The sequence below is a fragment of the Apiotrichum porosum genome (assembly GCF_003942205.1).
Source record: "Apiotrichum porosum strain DSM 27194 chromosome Unknown scaffold_16, whole genome shotgun sequence".
NCBI classification, from domain to species: domain Eukaryota; kingdom Fungi; phylum Basidiomycota; class Tremellomycetes; order Trichosporonales; family Trichosporonaceae; genus Apiotrichum; species Apiotrichum porosum.
In genome coordinates, this window is record NW_021167123.1 from 1 (window position 1) to 17,728 (window position 17,728).

General features: G+C 58.9%; 9 protein-coding genes across 9 annotated transcripts; 7 read left to right on the top strand and 2 right to left on the bottom strand.

Annotated features, from left to right (window-relative positions):
- Positions 1–139: 139 nt before the first annotated feature.
- Positions 140–2,076, top strand: EHS24_003294 (uncharacterized protein; the record flags this gene model as incomplete). The annotated part of the gene is made up of 8 exons (XM_028618986.1): positions 140–187; positions 262–315; positions 377–409; positions 469–520; positions 616–909; positions 1,031–1,084; positions 1,205–2,000; positions 2,058–2,076. The coding sequence occupies 8 exons, from the start codon at positions 140–142 to the stop codon at positions 2,074–2,076; spliced, it is 1,350 nt and encodes a 449-aa protein (XP_028472482.1).
- Positions 2,077–2,172: 96 nt separating this feature from the next.
- Positions 2,173–4,556, bottom strand: EHS24_003295 (uncharacterized protein; the record flags this gene model as incomplete). The annotated part of the gene is made up of 9 exons (XM_028618987.1): positions 2,173–2,427; positions 2,460–2,744; positions 2,771–2,974; positions 3,167–3,226; positions 3,428–3,562; positions 3,604–3,948; positions 4,135–4,209; positions 4,242–4,287; positions 4,339–4,556. 9 exons carry the CDS (start codon positions 4,554–4,556, stop codon positions 2,173–2,175), a joined length of 1,623 nt encoding a protein of 540 aa, XP_028472483.1.
- Positions 4,557–5,773: 1,217 nt separating this feature from the next.
- Positions 5,774–6,274, bottom strand: EHS24_003296 (uncharacterized protein; the record flags this gene model as incomplete). Its single annotated transcript, XM_028618988.1, has 1 exon — positions 5,774–6,274. One exon carries the CDS (start codon positions 6,272–6,274, stop codon positions 5,774–5,776), a length of 501 nt encoding a protein of 166 aa, XP_028472484.1.
- Positions 6,275–7,360: 1,086 nt separating this feature from the next.
- EHS24_003297 (uncharacterized protein) lies at positions 7,361–7,825 on the top strand (the record flags this gene model as incomplete). The annotated part of the gene is made up of 1 exon (XM_028618989.1): positions 7,361–7,825. The coding sequence occupies one exon, from the start codon at positions 7,361–7,363 to the stop codon at positions 7,823–7,825; it is 465 nt and encodes a 154-aa protein (XP_028472485.1).
- Positions 7,826–8,670: 845 nt separating this feature from the next.
- Positions 8,671–9,156, top strand: EHS24_003298 (uncharacterized protein; the record flags this gene model as incomplete). The annotated part of the gene is made up of 1 exon (XM_028618990.1): positions 8,671–9,156. One exon carries the CDS (start codon positions 8,671–8,673, stop codon positions 9,154–9,156), a length of 486 nt encoding a protein of 161 aa, XP_028472486.1.
- Positions 9,157–9,868: 712 nt separating this feature from the next.
- On the top strand, positions 9,869–11,685 carry EHS24_003299 (uncharacterized protein; the record flags this gene model as incomplete). The annotated part of the gene is made up of 5 exons (XM_028618991.1): positions 9,869–9,928; positions 9,985–10,284; positions 10,332–10,583; positions 10,630–11,236; positions 11,348–11,685. 5 exons carry the CDS (start codon positions 9,869–9,871, stop codon positions 11,683–11,685), a joined length of 1,557 nt encoding a protein of 518 aa, XP_028472487.1.
- A 490-nt stretch (positions 11,686–12,175) lies between these two features.
- EHS24_003300 (uncharacterized protein) lies at positions 12,176–12,947 on the top strand (the record flags this gene model as incomplete). The annotated part of the gene is made up of 4 exons (XM_028618992.1): positions 12,176–12,300; positions 12,353–12,458; positions 12,505–12,611; positions 12,707–12,947. The coding sequence occupies 4 exons, from the start codon at positions 12,176–12,178 to the stop codon at positions 12,945–12,947; spliced, it is 579 nt and encodes a 192-aa protein (XP_028472488.1).
- Positions 12,948–13,484: 537 nt separating this feature from the next.
- On the top strand, positions 13,485–15,609 carry EHS24_003301 (uncharacterized protein; the record flags this gene model as incomplete). Its single annotated transcript, XM_028618993.1, has 2 exons — positions 13,485–13,575; positions 13,718–15,609. The coding sequence occupies 2 exons, from the start codon at positions 13,485–13,487 to the stop codon at positions 15,607–15,609; spliced, it is 1,983 nt and encodes a 660-aa protein (XP_028472489.1).
- A 1,039-nt stretch (positions 15,610–16,648) lies between these two features.
- Positions 16,649–17,596, top strand: EHS24_003302 (uncharacterized protein; the record flags this gene model as incomplete). Its single annotated transcript, XM_028618994.1, has 1 exon — positions 16,649–17,596. One exon carries the CDS (start codon positions 16,649–16,651, stop codon positions 17,594–17,596), a length of 948 nt encoding a protein of 315 aa, XP_028472490.1.
- Between the last annotated feature and the right edge of the window lie 132 nt (positions 17,597–17,728).

The following is a 17,728-nucleotide window of genomic DNA, read 5'->3' on the forward strand; positions in this document are numbered from 1 at the left end:
AGCCCCCCCCGCCGTGCCAGCTTCTCTGTCACTGACCCAGAGACGGAGCCTTCATAACCGCTCACTCTTGATCTTTCTCTTTCCATCACATTCTGCAAACACACACACCACCACACACTCTTGTCACACCTTATCCACAATGGCATCCAAAGCTCATCCGTCGGCCAAGGCGCCGTCCAAGACCATGGTATGTGTTGAGCCACCACCAGCGCCGCCGCGTGCCTTCATAAGTCGCCGAGTACTGAGCTCACCATCGCGCAGCTCAACCTGGGCAACCTCCCGCCGAGGCAGAAGCAGGCAGAGAACAAGCCAGCGGTAAGTCTAATCGCTCTTGGCACAGCGCCCCGTCGGCTTACTGTATGCTCATGCCCAACAGGCTTATCTCGTACGCCCACTCGTGTCAACCCTAGTAAGTCTGCTCACCTCCGCTGAGAGGGTACAGCTGTGCTGACTCCAATGCTAGACCAGCCCCCCTGGCCCGCATACCGTGGCTACCACGAGTACTCGTTCGCTCATGTAAGTGGGAAAAGAGGGGACAGAAAAGGCTTCTGAAGGGAGAAGCAGCAGTGAAACGGGGGTTACGAAAGATCGCAGTGTGGCTGACGCCCCATAAAGGCCACGATGGGCGTGCGCCTGCCAACTATTTTGGCCAGGCGATCAACGATGTTTACCAGACGCTTAACCAGGAGTACGACGAGGGGCGTGTCCTCGACCTCCTCGACTGTGTCGAGCGCATGCAGCAGCTCATGGACGACCTCCACGGCAACGCCAAGCTGCGCCCCATCGTCGACGACGGTGCCGGAGACGTGGCCCTGTGGAACAAGGAGATTGCAAAGTTCTTCCGCGGCAAGGACTTTATGAACGCTCCGTGGCTCTTTGCCGAGGCGTACAAGTACCGTCGTTCCGCGAGTGCTTCTCGCTGTCCAAGTACTGGGTCGAGTATGACGTCTTCTTCCGCCAGAAGTGCGACACCTTTTCGCGCTCGGCTCAGGCCGTGTTTGAGCTCGCGGCACGCTTCTCGGAGCCCCAGCAGATCCATCGTCGACGGAGAAGAACAAGCTCATCTTCCTCGAACTCACTCAGAGTAGGTCTTTGACCCTTTGCGAATGACCTGTACTGACACTTGCCAGTCTGTCTGTGGGGCAACTCGACCGACCTGTCGCTCCTCATCGACATGACCGAGGAGGACATTAAGAACCTCCAGTCGACGGCGGCGAGCACCTCGCCGCCACTGAGAAGAACATTCTCGGCAACGACTTGCACAAGCTCGCCGACTATGTCCTGACCCTCAAGGGCGGCCGTGTCGACTTTGTGCTTGACAATGCCGGTTTCGAGCTCTACTGCGACCTGGTCTACGCCGACTGGCTTATCCAGGCCGGTATCTGCTCGCAGATTGTCTTCCACGGCAAGCGTATTCCCTGGTTCGTCTCGGACGTCACCCGCAAGGACTGGGACTGGATCCTCAACACGGCGTGTCTCCACGGCCACCTCTTTGAGGATGCGCCCGAGGAGGACATGCACCAGCTCCGCGCGATGGGCCGCCGCTGGAAGCAGTACGAGAAGGAGGGCAAGTGGAAGTACGAGCAGCACCCGTTCTGGTGCACCGGCTTTTCGTTCTGGGACCTCAACAACGAGGCCCCGACCTGTTCCAGTACCTCTCCGAGTCGGACCTCGTCATCTTCAAGGGCGACCTCAACCACCGCAAGCTCACTTATGACTGCCACTTCCCATCCAGTCGACGTTCCCCAACGCTATTGGACCCATGGCCTCGGACCCCGGTGCGCCGCCCGTGTGCTCGCTGCGCACCATCAAGTCGGACGTGGTCGTCGGCATCCCGAGGAGGTGGGCGCGCGTCTCGACGAGGAAGAGCCGGATGGAAGATTTCGGGCAAGTACGCCGTCGTCTTGCTCTCGGCCGGCAACAAGGGCAAGGACAGCGCCATCGCCGCACAGGTTTAGGGTTAGGGGTGGGGGAGAGGACCGAGTCCCGCAGAGACCACAGTGTGTCCATTCATTATTTAGCCAAAAATCAAACTTAGGAAATCTAAACCGATGTAGCGAGTGTGCAGTCTCATAGTGCAGAGTTGAATTGCATTAAAATGACAGTTAAATGTATGTGTGATGGATGTGGATGTGTGATGTGATGCAGGGGTGTCTAGATCGTCTTGCGCTCTCAAGCCTTCTCGCTCGTCTCCCGTGCTGCGTTGTTACCGTGCTCATCGTCACCACTGACCCGCTTCTCCTTCTCGAGCACCGGCTCGCCGGCCTCAGTGCCCCGACGGCTCGACGTGTTGGTAAGGGTCTTGGCGAGAGTGTGGAGCTCGGACACGGCGCTCTCGCTGCCGCCACCGTAGGCCGCTGCCTTCTCGGCTTCGGCCCTCACTGCCTCCTCCTCCTCGGTCTCGGCCTCCTCGGACGCGGCCTCGTTCTTCTCCGCAGCGGCAGTCTTGAGAGCGGCACCGCGGGGACGGTTGAGCGAGTACGCGCGCGTCGGAGGGTGATGAGCAGCGCGGCGGCGAACAGGGCCAGCGAGACGAGCCAGCACGGCTTGAACGAGTCTGCAAACGCCGCGAGGACGCTGTTGCGCATATCGCCGGCCGGCAAGTCGTGGATGGCCTTGTACCCTGCCGACGATGTCGGGGCGGTAAACTCGGTGCCGTAGCCGGGGATCTTGGCGAACCGCGAACGAATGTTGGTGTTGAGGATGGCCGTGAAGATGGACACGCCGACCGAGCCGCCAGCGACCTCGTGAGCACCCACGCAGACGTGACCGACGCCATCTCCTTGAGCGGCATGGCGCGCTGTAAGATGACGAGCGGGGTCTGGAGCGAGAACCCCACTCCCACGGCGGGGATGATCAGCAGGCCATACTGCATGGCCAAGGTCAGGTCATAGTTGAACGTGCCGTACATGACGCCGTAGCCGATAATGGCGACCACGTAGCCAGACCATGGGATGGGCCGGACAATGTGCCACTTGAGAGAATCTGTCCCGCGATACAGTCGACCATGCGACGCCGAGCGCATATGTGAGCAGCTGGTAGCCGCTCTGCAAAGCATCGGCGCCACGGACCCCTGGAAGAACTCGGGCAGCAGCAAGTTGGAAGGAATGAATGCTGGAGAGGGTTGTTAGTGGTGTGCGTGGCGACATTTGTGGTGGCGACTTACCGCAGCGTGGAGGGACGAGCCGATGAGGAAGAAGAGCGTCGTGCGGACTTTGAATGCGCGCTTTTTCCCATTAGCAAGCGATCATATAATCTCTCAGGGACAGCCCGACTTACAGCAGGAATGACAGCCGTGCGCTTGGTATAAAGACAGTTGATGATGCCACCGGCGAACATGACAGCACCAACCACGATCAGGCGATGGCGGCCTTGTCGCCAAACCCGTGGTCCGCAGCAAAGGAGAAGCCCACGATGAGCAAGGCACCAGAGACCATGATGAGGACAGGCCAATAAAGTCAAAAGTGTGCGCCAGCTGGCGGAAGGTGCCGCCGGTGGGCTTGTTGAGCTTGAGGGTGACAACAAGGAGGATGAACGCGACACCGCAAGTGGGAGTTGATGTCTGTCGTGTCAGCAGGACTCCGTTGCAACAAAAATGCTCACAGAAACACCATCTCCACGAAACCTTCTGGTCAAGACGCCTCCCAGAATCGGGCCAACGACAGCAGCAATACCCCATGCCGCTCCCATGAACCCTTGGTACTTTCCACGTTTGTGCAGAGGTACAATGTCGGACACGACGATGGAGGTAAGGCCGATGATGGAGCCGCCTCCCAGGCCTTGAAAGGCGCGGGCGGTAATGAGCCAGGTCATGCTCTTGGCACAGCCACACAGTGCCGAGAAGATTGTGAAGATGATGATGGCGCATAGAGCAGAGGTTTTGCGGCCGACAATGTCCGAAACGCGACCGTTGACAGGTGTCAGAAGTGTCATGGCCAGCTGGTATGCCTTGTGATGTCAGCACACTTCCACAACGCACGAGGTTGTTGGCGCATATTGGCCGTGACATCCTGCCAGAGTAAAGGCAAACGCTGCCAACAGATGAGAAGGCGGAATAACAACGCGGGATCGGGCCAGCCGTCTCGATCCCTCCGACTCGATTCCTCCATAGCCACTCGGTGTTCACAAACTCACAGTCGCGACCCAAGAATACTCGGATGGCGTGGCATCAAACACCTCGGCAATAGTTGGGAGAGCCGTGGCGATGATCTAGGGACGTCAGTGAAGGTCAGGTTGTAGACAATCTCACGGTCTGGTCCGCGCCGCGAGGAGAGAACGAGGGCGAGGCTGGAAAGCGGGTCAGCGTGTTGTGGTCTTGCGCCACAGTCAACAACATACCAGGGCATGACCAGCATCAGGTTGTTGTCTGGCAAGTCGTCGAGCATGTCATCACCCTCGGTGAGACCGCCCTTCTTGTTCTTCCTGTCCACCACTGTCTGAGACGGGGTGGGCGAGCCTGCTCCGTCGTGCGCGCCGGCCTCGACATCGTTCAATGCCGGTGCCGACGCCGGGAGGTCGCTCGGGAGTGGATCCCGCGCGTCGTTGGCGTTCGCCATTGTGTGCGAGTACCGCTGTAAGGGCGAACCGCGGTGCTGAAAGTGAAGAGGAGATGAGAAGTGATAATAGAGAAGCGGTTCGCACAGATTGATCCGGACTTCCGCGATGGCCAGAGCCTTAAGGGATTTGTTGTCGTGGGTGGCGCGATGGGCGTTTTCACAAAAATATACCAGGGGGTGACCCGAGCTGTCGTCCACCGGTTTTTATCAATGCTGCTTGTGGTACACCGTTATGCACAGCCAGATGTCCTCGATACGCGCGATGAGAAAAGTTGAGTAGAACGTCAAAACCTCGGGGGGGCCATGTGGTGTTGCTCTATGACCTGGTGGGCCCACCCCTCCCGCCCTTGCTCGGTCGGCTGCAGCACGGCCAGCTCCGACGTGCTCGGTTCGACGGCGTGTGGCGCGTGTGGGCTACGGCTGGTCGGCATCTCGGCACGGTCGGCAACTTTGAAAGTCTATTGCTCTTGTATATACATTTAGGTTGTTCAATTAGCAATGGCGAACGAGGCTGCTTATCAATATTTCCTTGGCTCGCACGGTTCTGCCGCACGTGTTGCACGTCATAGATCGACAGCGGAGGCGCAAGAAACGACATTGCGCGCAACAATGCGCGACCCTTCCTGATTGTACATGATGTTAACAATGTCTGCCCTTTGTCAGCTGGTCAACTTGTAAGGACGACTTCCAAGGCTACGAGTGGTCCTGCACGCCCACTGGCGCCCGCCTTTGCGGTGAGCCTGTTCGCTCCGACAACGGCGGGCGGTCCATGTACCCATGTATTCGGCGGAGTATCAGAGTGAGATTTCCGATGAGATAAGGTCAGCCTCCTCTGCCGATAAACATTGGCCTGTTATTTGGTTCGCTCACGACACGACAACGACATGGTTCAGTTAGTCACTTGCATGTATCAACTGCAGCTGCAACACTTCTGGTCTGTGGGTTGGTGGAAACCTTCTGATGCATTCTGTTACAAACAAGGGTAGGTACCATGTGGGCAGAGGTCTTGGCAAGCAACCTGTGGCGTTGCCGTTGAATGATAGGGTATGTTGTGACAGGGCTGCTTAGAGTCTGTATGGCAGGACAGTGGTACAGTGGTACAGTGGTAAAATGACCTGCGTGCGGTCGGTATATGCCGGCCGGCTGGCTGGGTACGCCAGGTGGTGCAGGGTGGGGAGAGGATGGAACGTACGGGCGGTGCCGAACATGTGCCCTTCTTAGAAGGGGAACCGGGAGAGCTCCTGGAGAGTAAATCCGGCCTTCTTGAGCGACTCGGCACCGATATCCTTGACTTCCTGGTCGAGGTGGTCAAAGAGCACGTCGTGGAAGTCGTCCATGATCTTGCGAAGCTCCGAGGCGTTGTAGCTCGACGGGTTGGCCGTGGCCTTGCTCAAATACGCACTGTACTTGGCCATACCATCGTGGATGCCGCGGTGAGCCTTCACGTGCTCGGAATTGGTGGCGGCAAACTGTGGGAGCTTCTTGGCGAGAAGAGGGAAGATATGGGCCTCTTCAACACGGTGGTGGTTGCCGAGGTGGATCGCGAGCTGCGCTGCCTCTTGAAGGAACCCCTGGAGGGACTGGCCCTTGACGTGGAAGCCGCCCGCAGCGTTCTCGTAGACGTTCTTGTACTCCCACCGGTAACTGTTGTGGTACCGGTTCATACCGTCGGCGAGACGGTTCCACTGGCGGAAGTCGGCATTGTCATTGTTGGTCATTGTGTAGGGGGGCGTGTGATGAGACCTGTTGATGAGGTTGGGTAGCACGCGAGGCGCGGGGCGAGTTAAAGATGTCGCAAGTATGATGGTGACGGCCGCAAAGACTGTGTAACTGTGTACAGGACTAGGTGTTTGAAACCTGATGAGGCCATAATGATACAGCGACGCGACGATGGCTATTATATATCTTGTCCAGAGCTGCAGTGCGTATGGACACCGACGGGCTCGAGGCGATGTTCCACATCAGCCTACAGCCGTCCAGCAATTAACGTGCCTCGAATTCGCTGAGCAAGCAACGTGAAGCAAAGGTTTAGCGGAACCATCAGTGTTCTAATCCAAAGCGGCCGCCGGCTTAAAGAGACACTGGTGCCGGCAGCCGGCGGCGATGTCCACATTGCGTGGCCACCAGTTTCCGTTGGAAGAGTGGCCGTGACCGAGGGCCACACGGACGGCTTGTTAGCGTCCACCTTTTTATGTCCTTCTCTCTTCTGCGAGAAATAATCGGAAATGCTCGAATATTCCAGAAAACCATCACTGGATCACTGGAGCCACTGGCCATGGCCGGCGTGCTCTTGGGATGCACAGGTGGCGAAGCCCGTCTGCTATCGACGATTTCAACACCGGGTTCCTTTACGACAGTGTGGCCCGATTTGCCATGCCAGCCCGCTGGCATAGGCTGAGGGCTCCAAGGAGGATACATGCATGCCAAGTCAGAAGGAACATGTTCGGAGATCATGCATCAGCCGGCTACGTATACAGACATTTTGTGCTGGTGCGCCCTCGGTGGAAGTGAGGAGATCACATACAGGTGATAGTGTGATGTCATGATGCTCCTGCACGTCCTTTGTGCAACTTCAGATGGGTGTCAGACTGCCAGCCCGGCCTGTCTCTCTCTCGCTCAGGACACACGCACATGCTTACGCCCTCCAATTACTTTCGGATTTTGAATCTCATGACCTCAGATGCTACGACGTCACCACTCTCCTCTTCACCGTCGCCTCTTCACTTATGACTCTTTACCACCACGTGCGGCCTGCTACATACTGACCAACCACCGTTTCCCCACAGGTGTTGGCCACGATCAACATGACATCCACTTTTCCTCCATCCAGCTTCTTCTCGGCCACACCAAGCCCCCACTACGGACCCCGTGTGACCATCGACGGTGGCTTCTTTCCTTACATCCTGGACAAAGTGATAGCTTATTCCGACGTGCGTACCCTCTTCCAGTGGCGGGCCACGTCCAGGACCCTCCAGAAGCGACTTGACCCGATCCTTTTCCGCACCATCACTGTTGAGGTGCAGTCTTCTCAAGGCTTCGATGACAGGCAACGGTTCATTTCAGTCCGCGTTCGGGATGCCCCGATTTTCCTTGATCCAATCGTTCACCGGCACTTGATTGCCAAGTATGCTCGAGTGGTGGACGTGGTCGATGGCGAGGGCATGAAAGTGGACCTGCACCCAAACCTGCAGGCTGAACTGGCCTACGACCTGAGCTGTAGAATCTCCTTGTTCCTCAAGTACGTCAAACGTCATCGACGTCAGCGGTGACATACATGGCAGGTGCGACCAACAGCCCCACCCCCCGGGTCATCTACATAGCCACGCTAACGGACTCAAGATACGTTCTCAGCGACAAAAGCCTTTGTACCGACATCAAACTACGAATGAAGGGAGTGGCAAGATGAAAATGGGGCGGGAATGCGTGTCTGGATGAGGATCATATAGCTGGAGTGAGCGGGTGATAAGATAATTGAGGTCGAGGGGGACTGGTCCAGTCGATGTGGTCAGTGGTCCGCCGAACTGCACTGTATTTTAGCCTCCCTTAGTCAACTCAATATGTCGAGGATGTTGTCAAGCGTACCTGTACACTGTCTGCACAATGGTGGCTCACATGAGCGGTGGCATCGTACGCTGTTGCTAAACGGATGGTGGGTTCAATTCGCCACCGGCAACAACCAGCCAGGCACGCCACCCACCACAAGCCATCCGCGTCATTCCCGGCTAACGGTGTGGGACAATCAAACTCCACTGACATAGCATTTTGTCCATTGCTGATATCCTCTTCAACATCGACACACCCTTCTGTCCACACATCCGTACGGCCACACCGTCAGCGCCGCTGACAGCCAGACGCCGACATTACTCCATCCCAGTACTGGCACCTAGTGTCCCGTCCAGTGGACCGCCCCACAGTCCACGGCCCATCTCCGGTGCGAGCCGCGCCCCAACAAAGTGCCCTCCATCGCACCTCCGTTGAGGTCAGACACATCTTACAGGGCTGTAGCTGCCACTGCAGACCCTCAAGACATCACCTAGAGCCGTAACCGCACCTCTCGAGCTACCTCCCCCGTCCCAGCACTTCATCCCTTCAGTCCCCGTCTACCCTGCCCACCATGCCAGTCACATTCGCGCCCGCTCCCGAGCACCAGCGCCGCCTGTCGGCATCTTCCCCGTTCCCCGGCCGCATCATGACCAGCCTGGTCCCAAGCGACCCCCCGGTACACAAGCACAAGCACCGGTCCAGCTCGTCGTCCTCGCGCCGAGGCTCGGCGCCGCGGGTCCCCGCTACAGGGGTGCCCGGCCCTGTTCCCGAGGACCCGTTCGAGGAGTCTGGCGTAGCGCGCGCAGAAGGCACCACCACTCAAAGCGCGTACGAGCGCGTGACCAACTCGCCGCAAGAGGAGCGGATGCCGCTGTACGCGGTGGACGAGGAGGATGCGGAGCGCCAGCCGCTGCTCGGCGACGATGGCCCGCGGCCCGATGTCCAATGGGCGCTCACGCTGGGGATCACCGTGGCCATTGCGGCGATCACGTTTTTGATCCTGTTCGTGTGGAAGCTTACAGAGCCTGCACCCGAGTCGGACAACGGCGGTGCGTAGGGATTGAGCGGAGGGGAGGAGACGTGACATGGGATGTTGAGGGACGGCAAAGGGGTCGTGGGGTCGTTAGGGATGAAGAACCAGGTTTCTTGGCTGGGTTTGTGGAGACAGGGTTGTGTGGTCCTAGAAGTCTATAAGTTGAATAACATGCATGAGTGACAAGTTGTAGAGCAAGCGCGCAAGACTACTAAGAGGCATGGCATCGAAGGGCTCAAACAGTCGCATGTCGAATTTCAATGGAGCAATAAGCAGTCGTAACATAGGCGGCTATAGGGCTTGCATTTCAATCAGTTTGGGTGGACAATAGGGACAAGTTGCCCGACGATTATGCAAGTCCCGAAATCACAATGCGAACGTTGGAGGCTTTACCTTGCCAGGATTGTCTGTATTTTTCGTTGCCGAGAAACACAATGGCGCGCACTGGACCGTACTACATTGGTACACTGGTGAGGGTATGTCATGTGTATGTGTTTCTCAGGCAACCGGCACGTGACCTGCCCCTGTTTGCCAGTTTGCTCCCCGCCAGCCCCCACACCCGATTACCCCACACTCGGTGACGACGATCACGAGCCCCGGCCGGAGCCTGGGGTTTGTAGTCTTGCTCCGGACACTGCATCACACGTCTCCCATCAAACCCCCCTCTCAGTGCACCATATACTTGATAACCCCAGCAACAGTTTCCATCATGCATCGTTACATCTCCCCAACCACCATGATCCGTCGCGCCCGTGTACCGCGCTCGTTTTTCGCGTCGCTCTCGCAGCGTAACCTGGTGAGTGGCTGTGGCGCAACCTCCGATAAGTGACTTGGACTGACATCTGCAAACAGATTACAGGCCCCCCACCCGACCTGCCGGCCGTGCACCACACGACGTCTACCGGCTCGCCATTGCCCACCCCTACTCCCCTGCCTCACTTTACCCCTCACCCATCGCTGAACCGTCTGATGCTGCACTCGATGGACGACCCAAGGACGGACCGTCCCCGTGACCCTCGTCAGCTGGTGTATGTCGACGAGTCGCAGGCGGACCGCGCGGCCCGTGCAGGGAGGATGAGCAGCCCACTCCGTCGTGGTGCGCACGAGTCGTGGTGGAACGCAGAGCAAGGGTGGTTCAACGCAGTGGCAAAGGTGAGGCCCGGCAAGGTTGATACTGTTGCCAGAACTGACTCGCCAAGACCATCCCAACATACCGTGTGCTCGACGAGGAAGGTCGACCAGTCAAGGGTGCCAAGCTCCCGCAGTTGACAAAGGAGGAGGCTCTCAAGATCTACAAGGTCATGGCTCTGATCCCCATGGTCGACAACGTGCTGTACCAGTCGCAGCGCCAGGGACGAATCTCGTTCTACATGCAGTGTTCGGGAGAGGAGGCGGCGGTGGTTGGCAGCGCTGCCGCGATGCGCAGCACCGACGAGGTGTTTGGTCAATACGTGAGTTGTTTCACCCCTGGCTAACGCAACACGCTGACAGCGACAGCGCGAGCAAGCAGCATTGCTGTACCGCGGCATGAGCCTGTCTCGCATGATGGGCCAGTGCTTTGGCAACATTGACGACGACAGCAGCAAAGGTCGCATGATGCCCGTGCACTACACAGCTCCCGACCTTGGCTTCCACACCATCACTTCTCCCCTTGCTACCCAGCTTCCCCAGGCCGCCGGTGCGGCTTACGCGCTCAAGACAGACGACGCACGCCAGGGCGACTGTGTCATCTGCTACTTTGGCGACGGTGCGGCCTCGGAAGGCGACTTCCACGCAGCGCTCAACATGAACGCCGTGCTTGGTGGCCCATTGGTGTGGTTCTGCCGTAACAACGGTTTCGCCATCTCCACCCCGGTCATTGACCAGTATGCTGGTGACGGTATCGCGTCGCGTGGACCCGCGTACGGTATCGACACTATCCGTGTGGACGGCAACGACGCTTTGGCTGTTCTTGCAGCGACGCGCGAGGCCCGTCGTCGCGCAGTGCAGGGCAAGAAGGGTGTTCTTGTCGAGGCCATGACGTACCGTGTCGGTCACCACTCGACCTCGGATGACTCGAGCGCGTACCGGCCGATCGAAGAGGTCAAGGAGTGGACTGTCGTCGGTGAGTTTGCGACCCGCCTTTGTTTTCGGCCGGCCTCGATGGCCTGCGTCAAAAAAACACGGGGATTTTTCAATTGTGTGGCGCTGACTTTTTCCCTCTCCCTTTTCACAGACAACCCGATCTCTCGCTTCCGCGCATGGCTCGTGACCCAGGGGTGGTGGTCCGAGGAGGAGGACAAGGCCATGGCCGCCGCCAACAAGAAGGAGGTGTTGAAGATCTTCAACAAGAGCGAAAAGCTGCCAAAGCCCAAGCTCGGCGAAATGTTCAACGACGTCTGGGCGGTGCCTCGTGACGGTGCGCTGCCAGAGGTGATCATCGAGCAGCGTGCCGAGCTTGGCCACCTGCTGAAGAAGTACGGCGAGGCGTGGGAGCCGTGGCGCAAGGAGCTCAAGCGGTTCGTCGAACAGGGCGAGGACGTCATGGACTGTGACAGCGGTGCTTCTAGGTAGAGAGCGGCGGGGGTGCGCTAGAGAGAAAAAGTGTGCAATGTACTAGCTGTGTCATGTCGTGACAAACGAGCGCCACTATTGAGTCAGATGTGCAGCCGGCAGGGCCATTTCAATGCCTTGTAGAACCCTGTGCATGTCAGTACGCGTCCAAGCAGGCCAAGCACCTTCCGTGAAGAACAGCAGTGGAGAGACGCGGCCGTGGTGCTCCCGGGTATATAGCCGGTACAGCTCCATTACAAAAACCGGTTAACCGGTGGACTGAGTCACGTGTCACGCCACCTTCGTACCTTTGTTGATCTTTGACGTTTGTTGCACGTGCAATCACCATCCATCAGCTCCATCAGGCCATCATGCCATCACAAATGGCCTTCAATCCAGCAATACACGCACCTTTCCCCGCAGCCACACAACAGTTCCCGCGCAACGACTGGAACGGTGTCATCTGGTCTGCACACCCCATCAGAAACGGCAGACTGGACGCAAAGGCCCGATGGGCAGCCCGCTGCGCAAGCCGGCAAGCCGCAAATGGCAGGCAGCGTTCGACAGCAGCGACATGGACGAGACCCTCGACGAGGTGGACTTTGCAGTTGCCACCTTTGATGTAGCCTACCGCATGTACGCCTCACGCTGGCCCTGCCTCCCAGATTGCGCTGATTGTATCGCACAGGAAGGCACACATGCCCATCCTCATGAGGCAGCTTGGCCGCATCGTCCACACGCCCGAGATATGGCAAACACTGACCGACATGGTCATTGAGCGCGCATTCAATAAGGTGGGTGTTGCTACATCTATCATGTGCTCACTCATACTAGGCCCAGAGCGCCGTGAAGGAGCGCTGGCCACACTTCATGGTGCCGAGCCTTGCCTTTGTGCGCACCTTTGCCCGTGGCGCCATGGACAGCGTCTGGGAGGAGGGCATCGACTCGTGGGGCTGTTTGCAAAAGCAGGGTTATAACGAGGCCCTCTTTACCGATCGGCAAGTTTGGTATCTCGTTCACTGGCACTGACCATGTCCCACAGATACATGCCAGATCCCGCCTCAATCCCTCCCCGAGCGTTTACTGTCGTCGATCATGCTCTAGACAACGACCCAGACGCAGAGGACAAGAAGCTTGTCGTATTTATCGACCACGACGGCAACGAGGTTCATAGGTGCACTGGCAAGCAAGTCGCAGATTACTGCACTCATACACCCACACTACCAACTTCTGCCGTCGCACACACACACACAGTGGACAAGGACAAGCCGTCGACGACGTAGATCAGCGACCACACGACCATGCCTATCCGCATCCGCGCATCCGCTCGGAGTTCACCAGTCTGTATCCAACTTGTTTTCTTAGGTTGCAATAATGTCTATTATCCCTCCCTGACGTCATTGCGGCCGTGGTCGCCCCGTAGCAGGGCGCCGCGTTGGGTGTCCGCTTCTTTGCTGTGCGGAAGGTGTGTGTAGCCCAGCCTCCGACGCCGTCTGTGCCGCACCCGCGGGCGGAGACGCGTCTCTGTTAGCACTCCCGGGTAGCCGGCATTGACTCGATCACAATGATCACAAGACCCACCCCCGCGTCGAGACCACTGCCGCCGCCGCGCCGCCGTGCGTGCCAGGTGCCCCGCGTTTTGACGCCACCGGAGCAAAGAGTGACCGACATAGCCGGCTAAAAAAAAGCGGTCTTTTTCATCTGACACCCCGATCTCGCTTTGGGTGACGCTTCTGACAGACCGTGACCGTTTTGCTTATAATACAGACACGCGCGTCTGGGTCGGCACAGCCAGTTCCCTTCCCCTTTCCATTCATACCATGCCTCACTCTAAATCCCGCCCACACTTCTGGCTCGCAGACAACGACGAGGAGAGCGCAGCCGCTGCACCGCAGCAACAACAACAACAAGGTGAGTCACGACCCGGTTTTTTTGCCACTTGGTCGTCGTCGTGCTGTAGGGTCACTGTCGCGTCGAGAGACTTGCCCAAAAGCTTCTGCCACCGTCACCACTACCCCCACCACCTTCCGCCACCCCATACTTACACCCACAGTGCGCGGCTCGTACCTCCAGTCTATCCTCGCTGGCCGCTCGGTCACTACCGATGACGCGGTCTACCCCGCTTACACCGACGCCGTCCGCGCGGATCGAGGCTCACGTGCCCCCCTTCTTCTCGAGAAGCAAACCTCGCGTCTTCTTCCCGAATCCCCATACAGCGGCTTCACCTCTGGCTATGGCTCTGACGGCGACAACTACTCGGACGAGTACGATGCGCCGAAGCGTCCGTGGCGCGCCATTGTCTTGTTTCCTTTTATTGCTGGCATAGTTTACGCCGCAATCCTCTTTTCCTACCTTGCCTGCGATCCGTCCGCCACCACCGCCGCCGCCACCGGCACGTCTGGCGAATTCGACCAGTGGATCCACTCGCAGCGTCAACTGGCCTGGAATGGTGTTCTCGCCAACATTGGCCCAGCCGCTGGCGCCATGGACGGCCTCGTCATTGCTTCACCCAGCAAGGGCGAGCCTAACCAGCCCGACTATTACTTTACGTGGTCACGCGACAGTGCACTGACCGTCTCGTCCCTCTTACCTTCCTTCCTTCCCGATGACTACCTCCGCCCTTGGGAGTACACGACTTCCCCCCCACACGCTCGTGCACACAACCACACACACCCTCTCCTCGAAGGTCTTGTCCGCTCGTACGCCCGTGCGCAGGCCGAACTCCAGGTCGTGCCCAACCCGTCCGGTGACCTGTGGTCGGGCGGTCTCTCCGAGCCCAAGTTCCATGTCGACGGCAAGCCGTTCACCCACCCTTGGGGCCGCCCTCAGCGTGATGGACCTGCGCTGCGTGCGCTCGCCCTCATCCCGTATGCCCACTGGCTCCTCGACCGCGGGTACCCGGCCGACAGGGCGTTTGTTGTCAACCACCTGTACAACTCCAATGCGCTGCGCCGTTCCGGCAGTGTCATCAAGAATGACCTGGAAGAGATCGCCAACATGTGGTCGCTGCCCAGCTTTGACATTTGGGAGGAGCTGGACGGCCGCCACCTGTTCACCGACGCCGTAACGCGCCGTGCTCTCCAGGCCGGCGCCCTCTTGGCCAAGCGTCTGGGCGACACTCACGCTGCGGCATACTATGGCACCCAGGCGGAACGCCTCGCTCTCCAGCTTCCAAACCACTTCAACACCACTGCCGGGTACTGGGCTGCCTCCCACTCTGTTCAGTACACCACCCCGCGCGCAGGTCTCGACTCTGCGTCCATGCTGGCCGTGATCCATGCCGGTGTCAGGCACACGTCCGAGGACGTGACCGACCTGGCGCCCAACTCGCCCGCCGTCCTGTCCACACTCCTCGCGTACGTCCGCTCCTTTGCCGGCCTGTACAGCCTCAACAGCGACAGCAGCAGCTGGACCGACGGCTGGCTGGTCGGCCGTTACGCAGAGGACGTGTACGACGGCGTGGGCTTCCGCGGCGGCAACCCGTGGTACATTGCCACCTTCACCGTCGCGCAGGTGCTGTACCGCGCCCAAGCCGCCTTTGCCCTCGCGGACTCTGTCCAGCTCTCGCCGCTCACTGCCTCGTTCTGGGCCGACATTCTCAACGAGGACGAGGACGACATTCCCATTGCTGGCGAGTGGACGCGCGGCTCGGACGAGTACGACGTTGCCACCCAGCGTATTGGCGAGGTCGCCGACGCCTTCCTCCTCCGCGGTCTCAGTGCCGCTCGCCGCCACTACGGCAGCATGGCTGAGCAGATCGGCAGCAGCGACGGCAAGAACCGCGGCGCGCGTGACCTCACGTGGAGCTACGCGAGCTTCCTCGAAGTGGCGCGCGCGAGGGACGAGGCCAAGCTCGCCATGGCCATGGGAGGCGACGACGATGTCGACGGTCGCGACCTCGACGCCGTCAGCGACCAGCTGTTCGCCGGCGAGGACGCCCTCTAACGAACTCGAATACGAAGTAACGTGTGTCTCAATCTCAATCTCGTTTTGCATGATGGGGCCATCTCTGTAACTTACGTCGTCGTCCAACTATAGTGTACTATACGCGCCTCTGCGCGCAACACCATGTAGCTTGTGAATATGAATCTGCATAGTCACTCGTGCTTTTTTCCGCTGGCAGGCCAAAGAACCCAGCTGTGGCCGCCACAAAGCAGCAGCCACGGCTGTGGGTGCTGGCGCTGGCGCTGTCGCGGGCTTGGCATTGCTCTCTCATCGTTTGAAAACACGCCAACAAGCGGTTCCTGGCGTCGATGCCAGGTTCAGACCATCTTGCCCGACGCGTCCAAAAATTCACACACTGCCGAGCGTGCGATGCCATCGCAGGCGTGTGTCGGTGTGTGGATGGTTGCGCTCGAAAGTGATTCTGTCCCAAGGTCCCAGGTTGAGGAGAAGGGCAAGGAACCACTCGTCATCGGCTCCGCATTGAAGTGAAAATATAGAGGATCGGCCTGTCTACGGCCTGCTGCCCCCCTTGCTAGCGCCGGTCGTAGGATTTGTAGGCCGCGGGGCGGCGACGTGATCGACAGATCGGCGTCTCATTGTATACAGAGGCAATGCCACACACGTCGTGCAGACTGCAGAACTACTGCTTAGCTACTTGCACTCGCATCCAAAACACAGCCGACGAAAACAAGCTCTCAGCACCCGGGGCCCGATGGAGCACCCCGGAATGCACGACCGCGCGCACGCGCCGCTTGGCGACGTCGGCCGCCCTGGCACACCCCAGGCCAAGCAATTCCTTTCGTCTGCCCGGGGGTTGCCAGGCAGCTCACATTGTCTCTCGGCACTGAATCGATGAGAACATTGCCATCACTCATTTCGACATTTACGACCAACTAAATTCCATCTCGTCGTTGACAACATTGCGCTCGCGCCCGTGCTCCCCCACATTCCTTTTACCACCACACCACCACACACCGCCCCCTTGTTCCCCCATATCCCTTCCACCCTCCCGTCCGTTTTAAACTAGCACGCCAAAACCATGGGCTTGACAAGTTTCACGACCACGGCGCTGTCTGCGTCGCAGCTGTCCATGACGTGGGCTGCCTTTGACGGTCTGTACGGGTGCATCGCCATGATCGAGGCCTCGAACGCCACCACCACATGCACCGACGGCGGCGGGACCGTCAAGGTCGTCGACAGCGTCAAGAACATTGCGAGCGGGACGTTCCTGCCCGGCGCGGCTGAGGTGTGGCTCTGTCAAGTCGCCAGCGAGGGGACAGACGACGACGTCGCGGCGGTCATGGACGCGTTTGGCGAGGCGGACCAAGGCAAGAGCCTGCAGCAGTGCAAGTCGTCGAGCGACGTCGGCGACGTGTCGGTCGCTACGCCGACGCCGACGATCCCCCCGCCCATTGTCAACATTGCGTGGGCCACTTGGGCGAACGCGACGTACGAGCTCAGCTGTCCCGTGTCCAACACGTCGTATTTCAACACGACGGTCGCGGGCAATGCGACTGCGTCCAGCTCAAACTCGACGGGCGCGAGCAACACTACCACCACGGCGCCGACGACAAACACGACCGTGGCGTCCAACTCGTCCTCGTCGTCGTCCGCCAACACCACCGCACTGTCAAACTCGACGGCACCCATCAATGGGACGTACAACTCGACGACAAACTCGACGGCCAACTCGACGTCCCTCCCCAACACGGTCAACCTCACCATGCCGCTCAACTTTACCCTGGCGGCAAACTACTCGTCCTCGTTCAACCTCACCTCCATCAACAAGACGACGGGCTACGACCTGACTCTGTTCAACTATTCCATGTGCGCCTGGGCCTATGTCAACAGCACGGCCAACGCGACCGACGCAAACAAGACGTCTGCGGCGACCTCGCACCACCACCCATACTCTAGCACATACTATCTCCCGGGCCCATTCCTGGCCCTCGTCGTGTCTGCCGCGCTGGTCGCGGTGACCTTGTAGACTGGCGAAAAGAGGGTTTACAGAGGGGGCTGAAGGCTGCGGGCTGCGGCGCACACACACGCCCACACACACACGTATATATTTAGGATAATCTCATCTGCAATAGCCATAACCTATGCAAAAAATAACCAC